General features: G+C 48.1%; 1 protein-coding gene across 1 annotated transcript in view; it reads right to left on the bottom strand.

The window, feature by feature from the left end:
* Taf4 (TATA-box binding protein associated factor 4) overlaps positions 1-23561 on the bottom strand; it is a 60744-nt gene that overhangs the window by 16938 nt on the left and 20245 nt on the right. The window contains exons 2-8 of the mRNA XM_031372956.1: positions 10346-10506; positions 9002-9121; positions 6522-6641; positions 5647-5769; positions 3768-3857; positions 3069-3314; positions 279-426 (exon numbers count right to left, since the gene is read on the bottom strand). Of these exons, the coding sequence (XP_031228816.1) occupies positions 279-426; positions 3069-3314; positions 3768-3857; positions 5647-5769; positions 6522-6641; positions 9002-9121; positions 10346-10506 (1008 nt within the window). The remainder of the gene's footprint in view (positions 1-278; positions 427-3068; positions 3315-3767; positions 3858-5646; positions 5770-6521; positions 6642-9001; positions 9122-10345; positions 10507-23561) is intronic.

A 23561-nucleotide genomic window follows, 5' to 3' on the forward strand; every position in this document is an offset into this window, starting at 1 on the left:
GCCTGCCTGCCTGCCCGCCCACCTGGGGAGAGAGACAGGCAGCTAGAAGGTCTAGCTAAAAGTATCTAATATATACTAACAGTGTAATATAGATAATTCAGGGAATTTAAAAACCACGTTGACAAGGGTAATGGCTTGCACAAACCTCATAAATTAAGTCACTGAGCGATGTGCGTAAATTAATTTTATCACAATGATTAAATGAAATCAAGTACCAGTCCCACAACTGGCCATTTCCAGGACTAGCCAGTCCTGGGTGGCAGCAGCCGGGGCCTCACCTGGCTGCAGCTGGTTCAGTTGGATCTGCTGTGGTGTGGTGAGCATGATCCGGTTGTGAGGCTGCCGCAATGCGACCATGGGTGTCTGCGTCAAGGTCACCTGCGGGGGCCGGATCAAGGCTCCAGGCTTCGGGGGCTGCTGGATCACCTGGGGCACAGCCAGCATAGTGCATGAGCACACACACATCCTAGGGGCCACCACACTGACCCATGAAGCCAGCTACCTGCTTCATCAGCACTACCCCAACCTTGCCCTGCCAGAAGCTCCAGGAAGTCCAGATGTACACCTCATTTCACATCTAAAAGCCTGGCCCAACAAGTCTTCAACAAGCCTCTGCACACAGCGTCAAAAGATTTAGACAAAGACAGAATGGTACCACACCAGGCCACAGTACAGCAGAGCAAGTACATGGAGCACATGACACTTAGACCTGACTGGACCCCACACATATCCTAGAGGGCAGGAGCAAAGCAAAATTTACTAAGCTCAGGCCCCACAAGAAACATGGACTTCTTTCTCCCAGCCTGTCAGCAGACTGACACTATTGCCTGATGGCCATAAGTCGAGTGACTTATTTCTATTCTAAGTTTTCTATAGGGTCAGATTACTCTTCTATTGGAGTAAAGATGGATCTCCAAATCCTGCCCTGCACTTGGCTGTCTGTCCCAACCCAGCCTGTCAGCCTCTGAACCACGCTTAGCCCAAGGGTGGTTGGTCCATACCTCAGGGCCTACTCAGCTCTACTGTCCTGTGTACTGCCTTGGTCTACAACAGGCTCCAAGAGCCCACATCACTGGATGTATTCTAGGTCTGGCCCACAGGAAGCTCCCTGATGGCCCGACCATAAAATCTCTGGGCTAAGAACTTTCCTGGAAGAATTTTGGTTTATATAAAGGAGCCTTCCTGTGTGGCTGGCGGTATAACACAGTATCACAGTGTCTGCAGGATTCTGAAACCCTTCTAGGATTTGAACCCCAACTCTGCTTTTTTCTTTCTTTTTTTTTTAAATGGTGGTTGTGTTTTTGTTGAGCACCACATGTAACAGGACACTTGCAAAGGATTTAGGCTGAGGCCTGCACCAGAACTGTTTTTGCAACAGAACATGGTGTTCACACCACACAGGATGGGCAACTCAGGCTAGGGCTTTCTACTGAGAAGCCATCAAATGAAGATATAGAAAAGTGGCTCACTTCCTTGGGTTCTGAGATCCTCTGGCCTCAGGCCCAGGTTTGCATGAAGTTGAGCTATCTGCCTCAGCTGCACACAAAAGCAGAAATTGGGGGTATAAGAGAGGGATCAGGGCAGCATACAGCAACAACCAAGTGGCTGAACACACCATGTTCATGTTTGTGAAAAGAAACACCACTGTTCTACCATAACTTCTGACACTGATTATACAGCCTGATAGAATAATTGATGGAAGAGGTTTGTTTGGCTTGCAATTCCTGGTCACAGTCTATCCCTGCAGGGAAGTCGCAGAGGCAACAACAGAGACTAGTCGCACCATATCTACAGTCAAGAGAAACAAATGTAGCCATGTTGCCTGCCTGTGCCCTTCTGTGCATCTAGCTTTCTGAGCTGCTACACAATTCAGGACCCAGGAAACAGTGCCACCAACAATCAGGGTAAGTCTTCCTACATCAATCAAAAATCAAGACAATCCCCCACAGACATACCTACACGCCATTCCGATCTAGATAATCTCTCATTAAGAACGCTCTTCCCAGATGATTCTACATTATTCCAAATTGACAGTTAAAACCAACACAATGGAAATGGTTCTGCATGTAGTCCAGTACTCAAGGCCACAACTGACAGAACCAGGACCAGAGGTGAGACCCTCACAGAGAGCATGCTCTTCTACACAACTGTCTTCTGGGTAAATCAGGGTGCTGGCTGCTGAACAGCACAGTTCCCTCCTGAAACCATGTGAAAGCAAAGGATACAGGAATGCCTTCCCAGTGAGAAAACCTGCTCAGCTATGGTCCTTCAGCCTACTCTCAGCTCTTCTCCTCACTACCAACAGAGTAAAGACTAAAGCAAGCTCTAGCAGGGCAGCCAGCACCCAGAAGAGTCTGGCCTCCTTAACACAAACCCTGCATACAGCACTGTACCACCTGCAACTACTCATTCTTAAGCCGCATTTACAACAATCCCAACTGTCTGTCATCCACCACCCAGAGCTGGGAAGTGAATCTAAGACCTCACAGATGCTCTGCAACATGCTACTGTACAGCTAGCCCCCTTTGGAAGTTTGCCTTTTATGTGTGGTGAGGCTGTCCAGGGCAGGCGTACATACATACACTCTGAATGCAACTCACGGTGAAGGAATGCAAATCAGACAAAGCCAGATCCACCTGCCAGCAGCCCTCAGCCTTCCCTGAGCACTATTGCCATCAGCCAGCTCTATCCTGGGAAGGCAAAAGCCTGACCAACCCATCGCCTTCCCAATCCCAAAAATTTGAACCTTCAGGCATCACTCAAAGTCCTGAGAGTATCCTCCTAAGAGGCCCACTAAACACTGTGTTCCTGTACAAACGGCCAGCAACAGGCTCAGGACCTGCCAAGAAGGGAGCCAAGAAGTTCCCTTCATTCTATGAAGAACACAATACAAAGTCGTGGGCCTCAACCTGCAGCTCACACTTTAATTACTCATGAAAACAACCACACGTCTTTCCAGCAGGAGCTTCCTTGCCTGCTCTTTCCAGAAAGGGGCTCCGAGCCAGGGCTGGTCAGTTAAGTGGCATGGCGGCTGGCAAGAGCACCATGCCAGGCTCGCGCCTTCATACCAGTGGTGTGGGCGGTGCCTGCTTGCCAACGCCAACCTGTGTGGGCTGCGTGAGGCTGATGACCGGGGGCTGGAGGGCGCTGGTCACCGAGGCAGCTGTCTTCCCAGCTGTGCGCTGCACTGAGCTGCTCAGCACCACAGCCGTCAGCGCAGTTGTGGCCTGTGAGGCAGGCGGCTGCTGCTGCTGGCTCTGCTGGATAAAGGCCGCGGAGTCTGGGGTCAGCTGTCTCAAGGCAGGTAAGCTCCTCTGAGGACAAACAGACAGGCAGGGTCAGGCACAGCTGGAACCTTGCTGCTTATAGCATCTTAAAAATTCAGAAGCATAATCCTTCAGAAAAGCCCCCACGGCTAACATCACTTCATCTAGATGTAGTAACACACATTTACAGTGTCAGGTACTAATCCTGTCACTTAACTCCAAACATACTCATTGACCAGGGCTTTCTTAGAGAGAACTGGCTACAATGCACTTTGGAAACAAAATGCATCTCCAAGAGGTGCCAATGTCAGGGACCCCAGGCTTCTGCTGGAAGCAAGCCCTCCCCCAAGGAGCACTGGCCCTACACAAGTGTGCTAGAGCTGTAATGCATCTGGACGCTCAGCTGCAAGAAAGCCAGTTCTGTCCCAGCCACACCAGGTGGAATCTGTGACATCCATCCCTGACTGGACCACACTGCTGCAAGCACAAGCTGTCAATCACCTTCAGGAAAGGCACAAGGTAAGGCTGAGGTGAAGAGTTCAGTTCTCGATATAACCTGCTAGTGAAATCTTCTGCTTCAATTTTCCCATCCTGAAAAACAAACCACATTGACATTGCTGTGACCTCACATGGCAATTGCCTTGACGCATTTCCACACAACTTTACGGCACATACCATAAACCCTAGCATCATACTGGTCTGGCCCTTCTAACAGCAAGTGTGTCAGTATGCCACTGCCCAGTGTAACAGATGCAGATCCCTAGGTGCACATGACAGGTCCCTCTTGGACCCTGAACAGCAGCTGGTGAGCATGTCTCTAGCTGGCTAGTTACTGGTCCAGGTTAACACCCTCCCACAGGCTTCTCGGTGAAGTGTTTTCACTTGGGTCCCACCAGGCACCTACAGTACCAGGCATTTTGCATGTGTTACAGAGTGTTACAGAGTGGCAAGAGCAACTCTAGCCCAGTCAGGGAGTAGGGCACCTGCCAGGAGAGATAAGCACCCATAGTTAGGCCTGCCCAGCACCAAAGGGGAAGCATAAGAGTCTACAAGTGAGGCACACAGTTGTCTCAGACACCTGAGGACATGTGTAAAGACTAAAGAACCCTGTAAGATGGGTGAGGACTAGATACCTGAAGTGGGGCAGAGGCCTAGCCACACTGCCATGAAGAGAGGCACCCACACTACTACAGCATCTGTCCAGGGTTTCCAAAACCTGGATAAGGCAGCAGCGGGCAGAACAATGGCAGACTGCTGGGAGCAGGTTTACGGCAGTAAGCTTCCTAGAGTAACACAAAGCTAGATTTCAAACTGGCAGAGGAGAAGAGAGGCCATCGGCACCACCAGAGCACAAAGCTCAGCAGCTGGCCTTCGAGGGAGGAGCGCATCCTCACTGGGCTCTGAGGAGGGCACAGTGGCCAAGGTAAGGCACACAGGCTGGTGACATTTCTGATCCTGGGAATGGCATGTGCTGTAGGCAGCCAAGCCCTAGTCTGGCTAATGCAAAGACCACGAAAAGTTCACATAAGATGAGCTAAGAGGAGGCCCCAGGGCTCTGATGAAAGGTGGCCTTGCTGGCAGCACAGTGGTTGGTGTGTGCCACCCCTGCCTGGCCTGCAAACCCCTCGGAGGGGAAAAGGAGCAGGAGAGCAGGACAGAACCAACAAACTCCACCAGCCAAAAACCAGAAAACAACACTCTCAAAATCCCTGTGCTTCCTGACCAAAGAAACAGAAAAGAAAGAAAACAGAGTAAGGATGTAGATGCCTTAGGTTAGAGGGACAGAGTTAAGTGCAACACAAGACAAGGAGCCCAGTTCAAACCTGACCCCAGCAAGCTGCCAAAATAAAATATCCATGGGACAGGCAGGGACACAAGAGCACCAACCTATGGCAGAGGTCAGTTCTGCACACCAGTAGCACAGGCACCTTTTAGAGACCAGCATCACATGTTCAAGGGATGAGAAGAGGAGCAGGGCTATGGGCAGATGCAGAGACCCTTTGTCTACAAACTGGAATTTAAGGACCCTTCCTGTTTCCTTCAGTTTTAAAAGGGGAAGGAAGGAGGTGGTGAGCTGCCACCTGAAGCAACACTGGCTGTCAGACATACATTCTGCAACTCTCAAGCACTGGCAGGTGCTAAGGGGCCCTCTAACCCTTCCTTCCTAGTGCTGGCATGTCCCCTCAGGTGATCCAACTAAGTGCAGCAGGAACACTGGAGTCATGCCAAGCAATCCACACATCCTAGCAACAGTGCACCCCACTCCCCTCCAGATCCTTCCACAGGCTCTCACCTGCACACCCAGGTCGCCCTACAGGCTGAACATGGGCTGCAGGTCACACAGTAGAGTGAGGCAGAGAGTTTCATGTGAGTTTCTTACCAGTAAGTTTTGTACTAAATCTTTCACATTAGCCGCTGTCTCTGTAGATTGTTTACCAGAGGAAGCTAGTTTTATTAATGTAGATAGAAAACTTTTGCATTTTTTCACATTTTCCATAGTTTCCTGTATTAAAATAAAAAAAGATATAAGTTACAAGAGATTTCCCCCACAGTATCTCACTGCAGTGAAATGTGTACAGGTCTGAAAGACATAAACTCAACATCTAAATTTGCTTCAAAAAACACACTACTTCTTGCACAAGCCATAATCTTCTCAGAAGGGCAATTAGCCACTCTGAAGGCCACCAAGCCTGCATCTCTCAACCAGCCCTTTAGGGAAGGCTGCATCTACCAAGACACACTGCCCTTACATCAGGGCAGGGGCTGCTGCCTGCCTAAATGTGCACAAGCACACTGAGCCCTGGCCAGGCAGCTCCTGGAAATGGTTAAAAGTACTTGGCAAAGAACACAAAAAGAAAAGTTGCAAAATATGGCCCCAGCTTCTCTAAAGCTCCAGATATATAAAGGAAAAGCAGTAAAGACAGATACACACAGACAGACAAACAGACAAACTGTAGCCCAGACCACAGGTGCTCAGCAGCTACATATATGTGGCTTCCACAGGCACCTGTAGGGTCCTAGGTCCCTAGCAGGATGCTCAGGGCCCTTTCCTACCATTCCTCAGTTACGGCCCCTTCAGGTTACCCCATAAGGGAAAGACAGAAGCTCTCATGTGGGCCCCTTCAATGAGCCACTGTTCTTAGTTGGCTTGTGGGCCCCAAAAATATTTTCAAGCCCCTTTATATACCAGCTCCATTTCCCTACTAATACCAATGGGCTGGCTTTGCCCCTAGGGATCTCAAAGGGAGTTCTTACCGTGGCAGCTGTGGAGGTGGTGCTGGCCCCAGGGACTGTTCGTTGAGGTGTCCCTGTCTGAACAGCTGTGGCTGTTCCAAGTGAGGCTGGCTGTGCAGAGCCACCAAGAACCAGCTGAGGCTAGAAGTCAAAACACAGGTAAATGCATTTCAACAACAGCATAAGCCCAGGGAAGTGAAACAGCTTCTGAAAAAGTGGGGAGCAAATGGCTCAACAAGTGCCAGTAGTCACACTTCCTGCAGCCACGTGAGATGGCCAAGGGCACCCGAGGACCACAGAGATAGCACGGAGGTGTATTTGTATCTACAATAAACCTCATGGGCTTGAACCTGTCACTGTCCAGAATCTGTCACATTGACTGACGGCTGCCACAGAGACAAGCACAGAGGATCGGATATACAATGAGCTCTCATCTCAGACACTACTCCTGAGAACCCTTTAATATGTTCACAGAGCCCTGGCTAAAAAGCAGTTGTGACCTTCCAGCCCATAGCATCTGCCACAGAGTCCAATTAGGCCACCAAGACAAAGGAAGGGCCTCCACTCCCCACAAGTACCTGCACTAACATTCTCTGCTTTCCAAAAGTAAGGCCTGACAAGAAGCCATAGCACGCAGGGGCACAGGTATAAGAGCTGGATCACAGGTACTAGCCCAGCTGTGGGAAGGTGCTCCTTGGCCAAACATAAAAACATTTGCAAACCAAATGGGCACTTAGATGTCAATGGGCTCAGATTCTCCAAACCACTGGCCCTTAGTCTCTTTCCTAAGATTTCTATATTCTTGAATAATCACAATGAAATATTTACTGGTTTTTACATTAGTACCTCTCCAATTTACAAATTTAGCTGCCCCCATTTACTCACTTCTGTTTTTTAAACACTAACCCCCAACCCATCTGAAGGCAGGGAGCAGTGTGACATCCCACACCCATACCAAGGAGAGCTCCCTTAGATAAAGCCTTGGAGGACTCCAGTCACAAATGCTTATAAGAGAGCTGCACAAGCACTAAGCTACTTCCAGGCCTCTTGGCCCCCAAATTACCCTGCAGCTGGCAACAGATTCACGGGTGATAATTGTCTCCATATGATAAGCACATATTGCCCATCAAACCAAAACATCATGTGAAGATAATATACAAAAACTAAGAGCTGACTCAACAAGCCAGGGACAGCAGACCCAAGGGACCCTTCTCGCCACCTTTCCTTCACTCCAGCTGACAGCTACAGTGAGGGACATATTCACCCTGACTGGAGATTGTCCACTAACCTCAAAGCATTTGTCACCACTAAACATGACACACAATTTACCAAGTGCTTCACTAGCTTCTAGAGCCCCCTCCTCCTCAGAGCAGCAGACGCTGGAGTCAGACATAGGCAGCTCTACAAGTTCCCCTCGGGAAACCCCAGGTTTGCCAGACTCCAGCTTCTGAAAAACACAGGCCTCTCCCCTGGCTTACAGCTGCATAGGAAGAAACCGTTCTCCAAGATGTTCTTGCTCTCCACAACTACCAAAGAAAATGGAGCTGAACTCCAAGAGTTCAGAAAAGTTTAGAAAAGCCCACATGGACTGCCCTATAATCTATCACTCAGCTCAGGCTCCACTGGGACGAGGTACAGCTTATACAGGAACACTGCAGCTAAGATCCTGTATGAGTGAGCACAGGACCCAGCACGGCCAGCGCTTCACTACAGAACTCAAAGCCCTGCACTGTATGACTGCTCACAAACTCAACATCAAGAGCCTTTGAGGCTCTTTGCTTCCCACCTGCTTCCAAATGAGTGCCCGGAGAGAGAGCTTCCTAACCACGTTTGCCTCCCCAGCCAATGACATCTTCCCCTGATCCTATGTGTCTTCTCTGTTCAGGAATGCCTTGCATAGCCAAGTACATCTCTCCAAACATATTACATCCTCCCTGACCAGCCCTTTCCACCACTCTTAACATCTGCTTCACCCTCAGCAACGGAGGAGCCCTGGCATGAAAGCCCCCTCACTCCCCCGGCTTTATATGCTAGAAGCTGCACAGGTTCATCAGAAGCATCAACCTGCCCCAGGTAAGGCCAGTGTCTGCAGGAAAGTCCTCTACTGCTCCCTAGAGCACTGACCTTAGGAAAGCAAGATGAGGGAGAATGGCCCTCCCTCACTCTCCTCTCCCCAGCTCATCTACAAATTTGCCATAGGAAGTTGAGAGGACACCTTGCACACACACCAGTAGCTCTGTCCATGAGCATGTAATGGGGCCACAGCACAGACACAAACTCTCCTCAAAGATGCCCTGAGTCAAATATTAACGAGGTGACACTCCTAATTACATTTTATAAAGAGCTTTTGAATGCTGCTAATACTAAAGAAGGAAAGGATGTAGCCTGCACAGAAAAATCACTTTCTTCATTGACCCCTGCATCCTCAAATCATACTGAAGCAAAAGCACTCACCGTCAGCCATGTATCCCTACTGATGCATTAGCCATTCATCCTCTTACCTGTACTCCAGGAGAGCGCTGTAGGGTTGTAGAGGGCTGTACCGTCGTCTGGGCCTGAGACACTTGCTTAATTATGGTAGTTGGAGTCACCTGCCGTGCAATGATAGGCGTTCCTGGAGCCTGGAAAATAAGTTAGAAATCATCTAAAATGAGCTACAGTAACACATGCACCTGTGCAAATGTATGTGTGCACAGGCGCACACACAGACTTAAAAATACACTACTGCTTACTACTATACTAACCTACAAGGAAATCGTTCAAAGCCCAAAATAAAAAACTATGATGAGAAACTAACTTTTCATGGAAAATCCTAAAAACAGTCCCTTTTAGTGAAGTCTACAAAATGCCATCTTTTAAAGCAGACATCTGGAAACCCAGCTGTGGCAGTGCTCTTAGGGGACACTGGCCTGAACTGAAAGTGAAGATGCCCTGAGTTCTAGACACAGGGTGTCAAAGGGGAAGGCGGGGTCAAGCAGGATGGAGATGCCTGGAGTCCTGAGGTGACCAGAGCAGAATGAGTACAGACACAAAGGCAGATGAGAGGCAACACCCACCACAGAGAACCTTCCTCCTCAGGAAACAACACTGCAGATGTGCTCTCTGTTGTTTCCTTTGGGGAGCTCTGCCCACCTCCAGCACAGACACCCCAACTACAGGACAGGGCACAACTCCAAAGCAAGTATCAGGATTACTCCGCCATCTCTTTTGTCAGCTATCTGGGGAAGGCACCAGACAAAAGCAAGGCCACGCAAAGCACAGAACAGAGTATGCTGGAGACCCTGGGCTTATGGTGCTGAGGGTGTGAGGGCACTGCACACTGGGACAGCACAGCCTGGCATCAAGACTGACGACGTCCAGGCTTGGGAGCCAGGGTACACCTGTATGGCCTTGGTTCTGCCTTCTTCTCACTCTTGGTACTTCAAGCATGCTCAGTCCTCAGGACAGTACCATGACCTGTGCATGACCAGATCTATACTTTACAGAGGAAGGAACTGGGGCACAGAAAGCTAAACCTACTGATAGCAAGAGGAAAGGCAGGGCTCAGCCAAGGCAGCTGACTCCGAGCTGACTCCTATTCTAACCCTACTCAGTCAGCAAGCTGAGCACTGGCCACAAGAGCTGGCTTTCAAGAGCAGATGGTCTTAGCCAGGAGAATGGGAGATCAGAGCCATCCTAGACCCTACCTGATGGTTGAGTTTGTAAACTGTGCATGCCTCAATGTCCACTCACATGAGACACACCTTCACTCTTGCAACATCCCCAGTACGCAACAGCGGGGAATGGGTGAGCCAGGCTGAGCCAGCGGCACCCCACACCAGCCTATTCACCACGCATGCACTCACCTGCACGGTGGAGATCTGGACAGGTGGAGCACCTGTGGGGGTTGCAGGACGGGGTGCCATGGTACTCTGAGGCTGGGCCTGGGCATGGGCCTGCATCTGGGCCAGGGCCTGCTGAGGGATCATTAACAACTGCCCATTCTCACTCCGCACGAGGACCATTCCTGGGGACAAAGGAGACTTGGCATCAGGAAGGACCCCCTACCCCAGCACAAGCAGACCCTGACCAGGGTACTACAGGAAACATGTGAGCAGCTGCAAAGAAGCTGCCTTCTGGGTGGAGACAGAGCACAGGATGGTGGAGGGCTGTCCAAATACACTAAGACCACATCGCATCTCCTCTCACCCTTGTGAATGCATGTGGCAAAGCCAAGTTCAGTAGCCAAAGCTCCAGCCCAGATGTGTGCCCTGCAGCCTCTTCAGATGTGGAAGCACGTGTGAAACACTGCCTCTGCCTTGTCTACACTCACAAAGGGGCAGGCACCCACTCACCACAGGCTTCCAACAGCAGTGAGCCTGTGTCTTGAGTAGCTAACTACTCCGCACCTTCTCCATAATTCTCTGTCCTACACACTGAAGTCTGTTTGCAGAACTTCAGTCACAACTCTTGAGTACAGCCAAGTTTCTCCAGCCTGATGCACCCCAGAACATCCAACCCAAACCAAAACTTGTGGTATATTCATGGGAATACTATTCTTGTCAGACAAGGGGGCTGTGCTTTCGCCTAGGTGACCAGGATGCACCCACAACGTAACACAGATGTCCACAAGAACAGGTACTGAGCAGTCTACAGCCTCTCACCCTTCAAAGTGCTTGAAACTCTAGGAAAGCAAACTGTACCAAGTTTGACTCATTTTGGCTTCAAAACTAGCAACTAACTGTATCCTAAGTCCTAGAAGCAACAGTAATGCATCTATCTTAAATTTAACTTCCACAACAGCTACAGATACCCTCAGCAACAGCCAGCCCAGCAGGACACAGCTACAAAGTAATATGCCTGAGAGGAAGGGGATGCTGGTGACAGAGTTGAAACTAGAACCTCCTGTAAGCTACACAACCAGGAAAACCCTAGGCTTTCCTTCTGTGAGGAATAAGCCAGCGCACTCCCATAGGGAGAGTCTTTAATGTTGTCAAGCTCTGAGTATACCAGAAAAAGTAGCAGGGTCTCTTTGAACTCACAAAATTCTTAATCCAAAAAACCCTAATGTTGGCATTAAGGAAATGAATGTCCCTCTAGACCTAACTACCTTGCACAATCTGCATCAGCACACTGTAGGCCAGTGTTTCTTTGTGGACCTAACAAGGTACGAGCAACATGTCCTGGAAGTTTTGTATGACTATCATGTGGCTACTGTCACTGCAGAGCGTGGTCAAGCCCAGCTGGTGGAGCACCCTGCAGAATTCCTCAAGGACACCTCTTACCTACTGATGCAAAACAGACTAAAGGGACCCTGTATTTCCTTAGCTGATAAGGAGTCTAAGAGGGGTCAATACCACCCTACCCTCAAGCTTTGACGCTCCTTTGACTGGTGTAAATATACCCAATACAATAGGTACAGTGGAGCCTAGTAGGCAAAGCTTAGCCAGCCCATGGTGGCTCATAGGCCCTGCCTTGGTTGCATCCCTGACCTCTAACTAAACTCTTGGTTAAAGCTAACATTACCCAGTTCCTCTAACTGTTCACCATGCAAATAACAGGTAACAATCAAAGATCCTAGATACCTGGCACAGACCTAAACAGACAAATGCACAGTGCCATCTCTCTTTAGAAAACACCTGCCTGAGAGAAGTAAGAATTGATCAGAATGCCCTTCAATGTTAGCCAGACACCCACAGCCCACAGGATGGCCAAGTGCAGGTGCCCAGCACCATACAGAAGACATTGCAAAAAGGAAAAGTAGAGAATAGGTCAAGAGGGTATGATAAAATTGAGGTGATTTCCCCAGAAGCTCCAACAAATGACAAGAGAAAAGGAAAGCAAGCATGAAAGACAGCACATTCTGGATGGGATCCCCTGGCACTGGCAACAAAGCTCTGCCATGCCAATAAGGGAATAGAGGGTGCCATGCCACCCTCTAAAGTACACAGGACCCCAATAGCACTGATCACTTCAGGGAAGGAAGCCCAGAACTCACACTAAGCTGATACAATTGGAGGCTCTACAGCAGACAAGAGACCCTATGGGCCTGCCGCCTACCGCCTGCCACACCATTGCAACAGGAAGGAGAACATTTCAGACGTCCTGTCTCAAACATGTATGTTCTTAAGAAATGCAATGACACTAGGATATGAAATGGATTTGTACCCAAGGGAGATCCAGGAAATGCCTCAGAATCTCCAGAGGCCAAGCAGTGCCTCATCAGTGCAACAGCACAGCCCAGACTGCAGAAACAGAGTGGGCGTGTAAGCAAGTGAGCAAGGACCAGGGTAATGCAGGTAATGCAGAAGGCTTGGATGTACCGTATCCGCCTAAGACCAGAGCTCAGGAGAGAGGTAAGACAGAAGGCTTGGATCTACCTCTGCACCTAAGACCAGAGCTCAGGAGACAGGTTAAGACAGAAGGCTTGGATCTACTTCTGCACGCTAAGACTAGAGCTCACTCAGGAAACAGGGAGGACAGAAGGCTTGGATCTACTTCTGCACATAAGACCAGAGCTCAGGAGAGAGGTAAGACAGAAGGCTTGGATCTACTTCTGCACGCTAAGACCAGAGCTCAGGAGACAGGTAAGACAGAAGGCTTGGATCTACTACCCTCTGCATCTAAGACCAGAGCTCAGGAGAGAGAAGACACCACCATTATTCTAGAAATCATTCCAGAAGCATGGTCCACAAAGGAACAAGTGGACGATTCACACACCCAGGACTCCAGTTGCAGCTCTTCTCCAGAAGCTGAAGGGAAATGCTGGTCCCCAACCCAGAGCAAACAGAGAAGGCCAGTGTACAGAATACACACACCCACTGAACTCTCACACCTCAGCAAGAAAATCAGAAGTAGGCAAGATATCTGGGAAGTAGGCACTTCCCAGCGATGAAAGACAACCCACACAACGAATAAGCTCAGTGTCAAAGGCCAGTAAGGAAAGTGCAAATTAAATCCACCATTCGGAGCTAGCCACACCCCAGCTGAAAAGAAACCAAACCTAACTGGTCATGTGGGCAGAGAACTCCCAGCAGCATGTTGGAGCAGCATGTCCCATCCTGCAATCTTAGGCCAACCCCATGATGTCATGCAGCCCTCCACTCTAGTCCACCTCAGAGACTTGGACCTGAACTAACTGAAGCAGTGTTATTTCTGACAGCCCAAAACTAGGAATAACAAAGTATACCAATACAGAGACAACATGTATGGTGTCTGCATAATGGAAAAGTATTCAGCGATTAAGAATGAGCCATGGATACAACACAGATGACCGTCAAATGACAACACTGAATCAAAGTAGCCAGGAAAAGATCTACACTATATGCGTCTATGTTCCAGGACCCAACTCCGTGAGACAGAAAGTGGGCAAACAGGCAAATGCTAGAGAATGGGGGACCAGCAGAAGTGTTCAGATGACAGGAGCCTCATTATCCTGACTGGTGGTGAGTTCCGGGATTTGTGTATCGGTCTAGCAAACAGCACGGAGGCCATAGGAGATTCCTGTATGTCAACTGCACCTCCATAAAGCCCTACACAAACACACACGCACATGCTCATGCACAAAGCAAGAACCAAGTAAGCTCTAAAGATAAGGCACAGTCTCAACCAGCATATCCAGGCTGCCTTCACACGTGGGAACTGGAAGCTGACCCTGTAGTGCAATATGCCTTCCAGGCTCCTTTTTAATGACACCTCTCATAGTACAGCTCAGCTGGTAAAAAGTCATGGAGGATGCCCAGAATCTCAGCATGAGCTCCAAGTCAAAGGGCCAAATAGCAATGGAGTTCTCTAATGACAGAGATGCCCCAGGAGGACACACCTAAGAGTGAGCCAGGCAGAGTGCACCTGAGAGAGCCAGAAGAAAAGGCTGTCTCCTACATGAGCCTCTTTCCTCTTCAGAGCCCAGAAAGTGGGCTGCAGTTATCACAGCAGGTATCTGCTGACCCAAGGAGCCCACACAGTAGGTCCTAGAAGCCCAACAGGCCTCTTTGTCTTTCCAGCCTGCACTCTCCCTAGGCATTGGCTCTGGGATCACCTGAGAACTGACAGTTGGTTACAGAACAGTCCGAGTACTCAGTACTGCCCATCAAGCCCACTCCACAGAGAGACCCTGAACGGCGGCCTGTGGGGCTTCAGCCACAATGTGTTTAACTAAGTAGTCTGTGTACACATCAACAAACTGACAACACAAGGAAGAGCCATGCATACGAACACAAGTAACACTTCACAGCCCTTTCCTATCTCAGGATAAAGAGTCAAATAACCAGAGTCCCATGTGCAAATCTGGAATGGATGGGGTGGGTGTCAAGAGGAATCCAGCTTTGTGTGTCACAGGTATGTCACAGAGTCCCACAAGACAACCCTGCACCTGAAAAGGCCCCTCACTATCATTGCCTCAGCTTTCAAACTCATCCCAAAAGACTTGCTGCCACGAGTCTCCCTGTCACTCAGGGACCTGTGACCCTATAGCAGCAGCTCTTCTCTCTGCAGGCTGCTTCCTGGTTACTCATCCTCAACCCCAAATCTAGGTCCTGACTCCAAACCTACTCTTCTCTCTCCCAACAATTCTCCCCACTGAAACCACACACTTTACACCAGCTTACCACTGCAGAGCTGCACTCGCCCGATCGTGACTGCTCAAGGTTTCCTTGCCCCTCCTCTCCATACTCCACTGTCACACAACCAGTCGGCTTCTGCTCCAGCTTCTGCACCTGCCTGAGCTGTAACTGCCTGTCACCTAAGCCAGGAGCAGGTCTCTAATGACTCCCTCCCATTGCAGGACTAAGCTCCAGCTGCTGAGAGCAGATGGTCCTGTGCCTCCTTTCTCCACGGCAGCCTCCAAGCATCAGAAGTGTCCTCTGCACTCTCACAGGCTTCCAGATGCAGACACAGAACTTCTTAGCAGCCTCTTCAGACAGCCCCTCACAGTCACTAGCTATGCCTGCTCTCCAAGTCAGCTCCCTGAGGGAAAGGGTTGGAACTTACAGAAACCTTTGCTCCCTACAATTAGCGCTTCTGCTCACCTGCATTTCTCCTCCTTCCCACCACAAATTCTAACTGCTCTTTTCAGAACAGGATAAAATAGTTGACAATAAATTGTTTCATGCATTGGCTACCCCCCCAAAAAAAAATTAGTACCATGTTTACAAACATCTAAATTGCATATTGTTCAATGACTGTTTAGTATAAAATCTATCTGCAAATTATCAGACACAAAATGGACCTCAAAAGAGATCTGAGCTGGGCTGCAGATAAGGGTGTACAAAACCCTGCTTTCTTCTCTCAGCACTCAGGAGGTGGGCAGGAAGACCTTAAGTTTAAGTCATCTGCAGCCACGTGGCAAGTTATAGGCCAGTCTCAGACTCATGAGACCCATTTGAAAAGGGAAACAAGGCAGGGGGCACCTAAGCTGCTGCACTCTGTGGCTGGGGGAGCTGGGGGGGGCAGAGAGGGAAAAGAGAGGGAGTAGGGAGAAGGAGAGGGAGAGGGAGAGGGAGAGGGAGAGGGAGAGGGAATGAGAATGTTTTCCTGGTTGGGAGTGGCCCTCCTCCAAGTGCCCAGGACCTGTGTCCTTCTGCATCTTCTAAGCCACAGAACTGGCCAGTGATTGGCAGGCAGCTCACCTCTCCCAGCATACTTCATGACTAAAACTGAGGATCCCTCAGATCTGGGGTAGGAGCCTACAGCCCCAGACAGGGAGCTGTTCTGCAGGAGAAGCTAAGTACGCCACTTAGAATGGCTGATACCCACAGGTCCCCAGCACTGTGACCCAGTCCCTACACTAGAGTTCCCTAACCCCAAATGTACCCTTTAAGCATTAGCCCCTAAATTCTCTTCAATTTTAAACAGCTGACAGATTTTGGTAAGATGACTTCTGGACCTTAGCTGTGTTTGCACAAGCAGGAGTGTGCATGTTAGTAGTGTAGACTTTGGTAAGATGACTTTTGGACCTTAGTTTGTGTTCTCACAAGCAGGAGTGTGCATGTTAGTAGTGTACAGGTTCAAACTACAGACTAACCAACCTAATGTCCTTCTGTCAATATCCACCCATTTCAAAGTGACATTGTCTTAGGCAGAGTTTCTATTCCTGCACAAACATCATGACCAAGAAGCAAGTTGGGGAGGAAAGGGTTTATTCAGCTTACACTTCCACGTTGCTGTTCATCACCAAAGGAAGTCAGGACTGGAACTCAAGCAGGTCAGGAAGCAGGAGCTGATGCAGAGGCCATGGATGGATATTCCTTACTGGCTTGTTTGCCCTGGCTTGCTCAGCCTGCTCTCTTATAGAACCCAAGACTTCCAGCCCAGGGATGGCACCACCCACAAGGGGCCCTACTGCCTTGATCACTAATTGAAAAAATGCTCCACAACTGAATCTCATGGAGGTACTTCCCCAACTGAAACTCCCTTCTCTGTGATAACTCCAGCCTGTGTCAAGTTGACACACAAAACCAGCCAGTACAATTGACCCCTTGTCAACTTGACACACAAACACATCACTATTAAGCCCCAACCCTTACTTTCTTATTCATCCCCAAGATCTAAAGTCCCACAGTCTTTACATATTAAAAGTTCAATCAATTTAAAATGTCCAGTATCTTTTAAAATTCAATGTCTCTTAACTGTGGGCTCCACTAAAATACTTTCTTCCTTCAAGAGGGAAAAATATCAGGGCACAGTCACAATCAAAAGCAAAAATCAAACTCCAACCGTCCAATGTCTGGGATCCACTCATGATCTTCTGGATTCCTCCAAGGGCTTGGGTCACTTCTCCAGCTCTGCCCTTTGTAGCATACACCTTGTCTTCTAGGCTCCAGATGCCTGTATGTACTCCACTGCTGCTGCTGTTCTTGGTGGTCATTCATGGTACTGGTATCTCTAAAACACTGTCTTCCGCTGTAACTAGGCTTCACCAATAGCCTCTCATAGGCTCTCTTCATAGTGCCAAGCCTCAGTTCCTTTGCATGACCCCTTCAGTCCTGGGCCATTAATTGTAAATGGAGGCTGCACCTTCACCAATGGCCACCAATGGCCTCCCATGGCCTCTCACTGTGCCGAGCCTCAGCTGCTCTTCATGACCCCTTCATGCCTTCAAAACCAGTACCATACCTGGGTGACTCTTACACATTACCAAGTCCTGCTGCAGCACAAGGTACAACCTTGGTTATCTCTGGAACACAGCCTCTTTGTGCTCTCAGAAAACAGTTCCCAGAAGATGTCACCTCAGTGATGCTGGTCTCTTCTTAATCGCTGCTAATTTCTTAGCTCCAGCTAACCAGCATCAATAGTCCCAGTAATGCAAAGTTTTCGATTTAGTAGTTCTGGTATCTTGTTAATCACAGCTGATACTCCAGCCCCAGCTAACCAAAACCACAGAATCGTCACAATCAAAACAACATGGCCCTGATAAGAGTTTTTAATCTTCCCTCTGAAATTTCACAAGCAAGGCCTCCATCTCTGCATTGTTCTCAACATGATCTTCCAAGCTCCCACAGAACATCCCACAGAGTTCTACCAGTGGCTCTTCTAGCTGAAAGTTCCAAAGTCCTTCCACAGTCCTCCCCAAAACATGGTCAGGTTGTCACAGGAATACCCCACTATGCTGGTACCAATTTGTCTTAGGGTTTCTATTCCTGCACAAACATCATGACCAAGAAACAAGTTGGGGAGGTCTTACTTCCCACAAACACCAAGCCATGGCTACAGATCAACAGTGGCTTGCTGTAACTGTCAGGAGCTGCTGGACCCAGGGAAAGAAAGCATGCTAGCCCTTCCTTTAAGTTAGAAACTTTGCAAAATAAAGACTTAGAAGCCAGCACTGCTTTGCTGTGTAGAGACATAAACCTGGGTGAAATGAGCATGTTTGAGCATGGGGAGCAACAGAGCAGCAGAAGCCTGACTGGTGACCCCATGACTGCCAAATGACTTCTAGCCTTCTGTGTATGCCATTAGGATAGCCCAATGCACAGCCACTCTAAGGCCGAAAGTCTGTTCACGTCAGAGTCCATGCTAAGTGAGATCCGTTTTAAGGTGTTAGACACAGAATTCAATTGGGAATCTGCATGTCCAAACGCTAAAGGTCCTTGTCCCCAATTGGTTTTTGATCAATCAATAAAGATGCCAGCGGCCAATGGCTGGGCAAAGGAAAACGGGAAATGGGTGAAATCCTTAAGACTTGCTCAGGCTAGGACCAACAGGGAGGAAAAGGAAAATCACCATGAAGCAGTAGAATATGGATGAATGGACGTAGGAGCTTCAGGAGATAAAGCCAAGCAGCCATGTGAGACTTCCCCCACTGGACCTAGGGCAGCAGGAGGAGGGCTAGAAGTGCCCAGCCATTGAGCCAAGTGGCATATTAAAAATAAGCTAATGTGTGTGTATCTTTCATTGGCAGATCCAAAGATTCCCTGGGCAGGTGGCTAGAAGTGCTACCCACCTGAAGTATAGAGCAGAGTAGCTAAAAACCCATGCTACACATAGTAACAATTTTTGTTTGTTTGTTTTTGTATTTCAAGAGTTTCTCTCTGTGACCTTGATTGTCCTGGAACTTACTCTGTAGACCCAGCTGGCCTTGAGCCCACAGAAATCTGCCTGCCTCTGCCTGAGTGCTAGGATCAAATGCTAGAAGTGGGAGAGGCAATCTGAGACCAGGCTGAAGGAGTGCCAGGCCTGTACTTGTGTTCTGCTTGTGGCAAAAATGTATTAAACTAGTGCTATGTCCGCTGCTGACAAGAACACAGGTCAGGCTTGAGTACAATGCATTTGAAACAGTGTGCAGCCAAACTACACTCCAACCATGACTCTCTGGCAACCTCACTTAACAAACCGTGATCAGGAGAAGACAGCCATGGGCTCTCCCATCATCCTGACAGCCAGCACACACACTGACACCTACTGTGAGCTGCCTCATACACTCACAAAGTGCCACCATGTGCCACCACACATACATCCAACCTGTTCTGTGCCACCCTGCATACTCATTGGCCAGTCTCCATAAACCATCGGAACCTTTACACACATGTGGCACACCCTTCTACAGTTCCCAGTGTACCCAACCAATGTAATAGATCACTTATCTTATGTGTGTATCAGGAAGGACAGCCACTTTGTACAATAAGGAACGTTTAGACCCCTTGTGAAGGCCCACAAGCAGGATGGATAGGACTTGGCTGTTAAGAGGGATGAGAAGCAACCAGAGGCAAAGCCAGTGGATAGCCTAGGAACAACACAGGGGACCAAGGAGGCACACACCTCCACTCCCTGAGGAAGCTAAGCCACAACCTCAGCTGCCGGGAACAGCTCTAGTGGTCTCCTGTAGCAAAAAAAAAAAAAAAGGACCTGACCTGGAGAGACAGGAATGTCAGGTAAGGCCAAAAGAGAGATTGCAGCTCACACAGCACTGTTAAGATTGTAAAGAGATACAAAGAAAGCAAACAAAATGCAACAACTTCTTTCTCGTGACAACCACATAAAGCTCTAAAATATCAGATCTGGTAAAGGGCTTGCCACACAAACATCTTGTCTATGATTCCCAGAAACTGTAAATAGACAGGTCTTAGATGTCTATTGTTATGTTAAAGCACCATGACCAAAAGCAACCTGAAGAGAAAATGGTTCATTTTGGCTTACAACTTTCAGGTTTCCTCTATCACTGAGGGAAATCAAAGCAGGAAACTGGAGGCAGGAACTGAAGATGCAGAAGCCACGGGGAATGGCCTAGCCTATTTCCTTATACACTCCAGGACCAACTGCCCAGGTGTGGCAATGCCCACAATGAGCTGGGCACTCCTTGGACAATCATTCGTTTAAAAAACGCCCCCAAAGGCTTGCCCACAGACCAGTCTTGTGGAGGAATTTTCTCAATCAAGGTTCCCTCTTCCTAAATGACTAGGACAGCCTGTCACAGAGGTGTGCTTCTGTAACCGCAGCACCTTGGAGATGGAAGGATCCTAAAGCTTGCTGGCCAGCCAGGCAGTCTTGTTGAATCTGTGAGCTCCAGGGTTAGTGAGAGACCCTGTCTCAAAATCAAGTAAGATACACAGCAATAAAAGAACTACCATACCAACCTTTGACCTCTAGACACGCACATGTTCCTATCCTAGCATGCACATGAATACACACATATATCTCAAAAAAGAGAATGTAAACCCACTCAGAAGGCGGGGACAAGAATACTACCACGATATCAAAGCCAGCCTGGGCTATATAAACAGTAAGTTGCAGACCATCCTTAAGTGAGGGCCTGTCTCAAACAAATAAACAAAACTACAAACAAACAAAACTACACAATCAAAAACAAGGACTGATTATGTACCTCAATGGGGTAGCAGTGTTTCAATTAGAGTATACAATTGATGGTTTGGAGAGCTTGCCTAGTGCACATGGTGCCCTGGGTTCAGTTCCCACCACTGCAGGAGGCTTGGGGGGGGGGGTTGACACGATCAATGCAATAACAACCTCAACAGTGCCCCAGAATAAACCTAGCAAAATTTGTGCAAGATTAACTTGGGAAAGTGTAAAACTTATCTAGAAGTCACTGCATGAGATCAAAAATGAATGACAGCCCGTGCTCACTCACAGACAGGCAGACACCACTGTACAATGGGTATTGGTTTATTCCTTCAAAATGCCCAATACAGCAACAAAATTTCCACTCATCTGTCCTTCAAGGAATTAGCTCCAAAGCCCAGGGGCAGGAGGCTCTAGCACCAATCCGAGGCAACACGCCATCAATATGGAACTTTGCTGCTGCATAAGGACAAGTTGACATGATGGACAGAAGAGTGAAATGAAACATCAGAGCCAGATGTAGGCCCTCCATGATAAAGCCTGAAAGAACACAGAAGCAGCGTGGTCAGGACATACTGCACCTGAAACAATGGAGTCTGGGACCCAACACAGAGCAATGATTCCAACTTCATGAAGACTGAAGGCTTAAAAGCAGAGCAAGGGCTGGAGATGACACAGTGGTTCAGAGCACTGACTGCTCTTCCAGGACCAGGTTTTCAATTCCCATGACTCATGGGACAGCTCACAACTGTCTTAAATCTAGTTCCAGAGAATCCAAGACCTTCGTGTAGACATATATGCAAGCAAATCACCAATGTACATTAAAAAGTTTTAATTAAAGCATTAAGCCAGGTGATGAGGGTGCATGCCTTCTAACCACAGCGCTCTGGAAGCAGAGGCAGGCAGCTGAGTTTGAGGCCAGCCTGGTCTAACAGAAAGTTCCAGAAGAACCATGGCTACACAGAAAAAAACCCTGTCTTGAGGGGAGGAAAAATAGAAGCAAAAACTAAAATCTTACAGGAAAACACAAAAGATCCCCATGTTCTTGGAGTTAGAAAAAAACTTACAGATATCTCAAAAAAAAAAAAAAGTGTTTACTTCGGGGGAAGAATAGATAAATTTGAAATCAGGAACGCCTATGCATCAGAAAATATACCAAGAAATCTGAGGGAAATAGCATACATTCACAATCCTAGCATGTGTGAGACAGAGACAGGAAGATCAAAAGTTCAAGGTCATGGTTAGCCCCATTGTGAGTTCAAGACTAACCAGGACTAAGTAAGACCCAAGCAAAGAAACAGAAGTAAGAGGAAGGAAGAAAAGAGTGAAGAGGGGTAGAAAGACAAAAAAGGGGTGAGGGAAGGGAGAATGAATGAATGAATGAATGAGTGGAAGGATGAGCCATAAACCGAAAACAGCATAACCAGGCAGGCAGGAAGAAATTGTTTAAAAGAAACCAAGGCAGAAAGCCATTTCTCAGGATCCCCAGAAACAGCAGGAGACAGAGTATGGTGTCAGTTTCTGAGCTCAGGCCTGAGGAAGAGTGGAGTCACGTGGATTTGAAGAACTCTGAAATCTGGCCATGCTACAAGTGCTGTGGAGAGGGAGGCAACAGATTAACACAAGTGGTACGGTTTACATGGAGCACGGCCAAAAACACTGAGACAGAAAAGGACAAAGCCTAACTACTAAGGGGAGGGTGTTAGGAGGTCAAGGGTCATAGGGTGGAGCCTCAAGAATAAGAGTCAAGTTCAAAAAGACCTCTGGCCTCCTTCCTCGAATCATAAGAAGCACCCTCTGTGCACCATGAAGAGGCTCTCAACAGACACACCATCTACTGGACACTGGTCTTGGAGTTCCAGAGTCTGTGACTGAAAGGTAAGTTCTCCAACCTTACCAAGCCCTCCAACCTTGCCCATGGTATTATTTTATCACAGCAGACTGAACAGCCTAGAAAAGGGATAAGAGAGGGTGCTACAAGAGAACTAGAGAAAAAAACTAGAGTCCCTTCCTGTGACGCCCCTGCTAGCCAGAGCAGCAAATGAAGGCAAGAATGGATGAAGTGAGGCCTCTACTACCACAGTATATTGGTCTCTAAAGAAAAGTCAGAAGATTCTACAAAGGAAAGCTGTAAAAGTCAACCAACAGGTTAGAGATGGCTGAAGAGGAGCTAGGGGCACCAGATGCTCTTACAGAGAGCATCTGGGTTCCATTCCCAGAAACTACATTGGACAGCTCACAGCTGTCTGTAACTCCCATCCCAAGGGAGTCAATGTCCTCTCCTGGCCTCTGTGGGCACAGATACACAAGTGGTACACAAACATGCATGCAGGAAAACACTCATACACATAAAAGTAAATTTTACAAAACAACACTTAATAAATTATTTCTGCCAGGACACAGTATAGGCGATAAATAATTTAAAAAGTGATGTTTCTAAGTATTAGCAACAAATAACTACATATTGATATTTTAAAGTACTACAGAATATACATATATGTAGAATATGTATATTCTACACTAAGCAAATAATACACTAAGCAAAATGTGTTAAGGAACTATGAAAACTATAAAACAATGCTAAATTTGCCTTATTTTTATTTGTAATACAGTTACACACTACAGCCCATGAGGGCCTCAAACATACAACTGTCCTGACTTCATATTCTGACATAGATTTGGCCTTTGAAAGAGCTGACTATGCCAGGCAGTGGTGGCGCATACCTTTAATTCCAGCACTTGGGAGGCAGAGGCAGGCTGATTTCTGAGTTTGAGGCCAGCCTGGTCTAC

The sequence above is a fragment of the Mastomys coucha genome, unplaced genomic scaffold (assembly GCF_008632895.1).
Source record: "Mastomys coucha isolate ucsf_1 unplaced genomic scaffold, UCSF_Mcou_1 pScaffold15, whole genome shotgun sequence".
NCBI lineage: Eukaryota > Metazoa > Chordata > Mammalia > Rodentia > Muridae > Mastomys > Mastomys coucha.